General features: G+C 45.7%; 1 protein-coding gene across 1 annotated transcript in view; it reads left to right on the top strand.

Moving 5' to 3' along the window:
* Positions 1–1831, top strand: part of LOC103600697 (histone H2A.Z) — a 3052-nt gene extending 1221 nt beyond the window's left edge. The window contains exons 2-5 of the mRNA XM_008585015.1: positions 159–236; positions 515–628; positions 975–1104; positions 1392–1831. Of these exons, the coding sequence (XP_008583237.1) occupies positions 159–236; positions 515–628; positions 975–1104; positions 1392–1453 (384 nt within the window). The 3' untranslated portion in view covers positions 1454–1831. The remainder of the gene's footprint in view (positions 1–158; positions 237–514; positions 629–974; positions 1105–1391) is intronic.
* The last annotated feature ends 1196 nt before the right edge of the window (positions 1832–3027 follow it).

Here is a 3027-nt window from a genome sequence, read left to right as displayed (position 1 = left end):
GCGGGGTCGCCCCTGCGGCGCACGGCGGGCAGGAGACCCCAGCGGGGCGCGGGGACGAGCTCGCGCCCGGGACGCGGCGCGGTGGGGGAGGGGCGCGCCGCCCTGGTAATTCTATATTCTCCGTTCCTCCTCCGCTCGCGGGCGTGTGCGCGCCGTAGGCTGGCGGTAAGGCTGGGAAAGACTCCGGAAAGGCCAAGACAAAGGCGGTTTCCCGCTCGCAGAGAGCCGGCTTGCAGGTCAGTAGTAGTTCGTGCAGTCTGGGAATCGTGGCGGGTTTTTTTCGTACCTCCTTTCTTGTTTATTATTTCTCTAGATGGGCGTTTCGTCTTTGCGTGGGTGATGCGGTGTCGCGACTTGGGCTGCGGATACGATAAATATGGGGGGGTGATCACGTGTGTCGATACCGGGGCGCGTTGCCGCGCCAGCTTCCGTGCTCCTTGCCTTGGCGCGCGTATAATTTCCCCATTTTTGACTCATATCTTTGTGTATATGTTTGTGTGTGCTTGAAATTAAGTTCCCGGTGGGCCGTATTCATCGACACCTGAAATCTAGGACAACGAGTCATGGACGTGTGGGAGCGACTGCCGCTGTGTACAGCGCAGCCATCCTGGAGTACCTCACCGCAGAGGTAAATGGGTGTACGCCTATAATCTGGAAAAGGTTGGGGGGCGGGCGGAGGAGGCGGCGGGAGGGAAGGAGGAAAGTGATGCAAGAAAACTCTCAGGCCCTGAGTGCGGCCAGAAGCTTAAGAGAACGCTAGAGGGAGCCAGTGTTCAATAAGGCATCCTACTGAGCTTGAGTTTGCAGCTCTTGGAAATCTAATTGCGTGCCTCCTGTATAGCTTTTGCATATCTTGCCTTCCAGGTTGTGGGGGATGACGACAGTTGGTAGATTTACATTTATGAAGGTTTGATTCTGTTTAGATCTTGGCCGAGGGAAAGTTGGAAGGAGATTGATTAGATTCTGCCTTCTAGGTACTTGAACTGGCAGGAAATGCGTCAAAGGACTTGAAGGTAAAGCGTATTACCCCTCGTCACTTGCAACTTGCTATTCGTGGTGATGAAGAATTGGACTCTCTCATCAAGGCTACAATTGCTGGTGGAGGTATGTAACTACTAAAATTTTAAATTTTTTGTGGGGAAGTATTCTTTGCTTTTTAAGTTCGTTAGTCGTTTTTAGTCTAGAAGAGGACATTTAAGCATTTAGGCAGTATGGTTGTATTATGAAATTTGACTCTTGTATAACTCAAATGAATTTTTACTTCATATTTTGTGTTTCATGTTTTAAAATATATCTTCCAAGTTGAACAGTAAACTCTTGGTTTTCAAGTAGTGTGTGATTTTTAAAATATGTATTTTGAAAAGTGGAATTAATCCCTGTCACTCTCTTAGGTGTCATTCCACACATCCATAAATCTCTGATTGGGAAGAAAGGACAACAGAAGACTGTGTAAAGGATGCCTGGATTCCTCACTATCTCAGGACTCTAAATACTCTAACAGCTGTCCAGTGTTGGTGATTCCAGTGGACTGTATCTCTGTGAAAAACACAATTTTGCCTTTTTGTAATTCTATTTGAGCAAGTTGGAAGTTTAATTAGCTCTCCAGCCAACCAAATTTCTGCATTCAAGTCTTAACCATATTTAAGTGTTACTGTGGCTTCAAAGAAGCTATTGATTCTGAAGTAGTGGGTTTTGATTGAGTTGACTGTTTTTAAAAAACTGTTTGGATTTTAATTGTGATGCAGAAGTTATAGTAACAAACATTTGGTTTTGTACAGACATTATTTCCACTCTGGTGGATAAGCTCAATAAAGGTCATATCCCAAACTATTGTTGTGTTTTAAATTTGCTTCATTGTAATAGGAACTTGTTTCTTTTGAATATCTCATCCAGCAATAGCTGAGCACATTTCTTACTTTGAAATTAAACTTAATTTGTATGTCAACAAAGATAGCCCAACTATAGTTTACTTAAATGTTATATACTGAGCTATTAAAAGATTTTAAAACTTTGGCAGGAGCTGGAGTGGAATAGGTACTGTTTCTTAGGCTAAGTTTGCCCATCTTAGTTTGTACATTGGCTCTGTTTGCTGTATGTAACAGTACTACACAAGTACACTATTACTGTTGTGGGTTTGGGGAGGGAGAAGGCAGAAAGGGAAGTCCTGTATATACCTGTCTCCACAGAATGAACTTTCAAATTTGACTTTGAAAAAGGTAGTGCTATCTGTGTTTGAAGTCTGAAATTGTTAAATACTCAGTAACATCTTTGGGGATGTACTGTCCCCATCTTGTGGAAGAGAATCAAGATTTCTTTGAAAGTTCCGAGTTCCCATAGTTGTTAGCATGGCTCATAATAACTCAATATTATGTAAGGATCTTGTGGTTGGGTTGAGTGGATCATTTTGATGCTTGGTTTTTGGCAAGTTCTTAGTTTTAAAAAATATAGATGTGGACATTACCAAACATTAAGTGGTTATCGTTCCCCTCTCTCCCCCGAGGAGACCAAGATGACAGTTATTTGCTTGAGGTAACGTTATAAAAATGGGAAAAGGAAAAATCCAAAAGTAGTAGAATACTGTTATGGTATGCTGAAAGGGCTGTCTCCTTCCTGGCTTTGGCCATACAGAATCACAGCTCCTTTTCACCAGAGTACAGTGGTTGCTGCCGACTACAAGTTAAACTGCTTTGTACCTGTTTTTGGATAGCCTGAGAGACATCTGGGTCAGAAAAGCGTGCAGCTGAAATCGCAATAAAATAAACCCTGGGGTTAGGGTCAAACTACGGCTCTAACGTGTTCCAGAAGCGCCGAGTTTGGGTTGACACCGCGCTCCTCACCTGACAGGAGCCGCCCAAGGCTGACGGGCCCAGAGGCGGGGCCTCTGATCCTTGGGAATTTTCCTGAAGACAGGTGCCCCCTCCCCCCGTCCTGTGGCCCTGGCCACGCGGAAGGCGGGCCTCCGTCTGCGCGGACCGCGGCGGGAGGTCAGGGGGCACCGCACTTCCGACGTCGCGGCCGAGGCCCCCC

The sequence above is a fragment of the Galeopterus variegatus genome, unplaced genomic scaffold (assembly GCF_000696425.1).
Source record: "Galeopterus variegatus unplaced genomic scaffold, G_variegatus-3.0.2 Scaffold3422, whole genome shotgun sequence".
Lineage (NCBI taxonomy): Eukaryota > Metazoa > Chordata > Mammalia > Dermoptera > Cynocephalidae > Galeopterus > Galeopterus variegatus.
The sequence above is the reverse complement of the archived record's forward strand: the minus strand, read 5'-3'. Positions and strand labels throughout refer to the sequence as shown.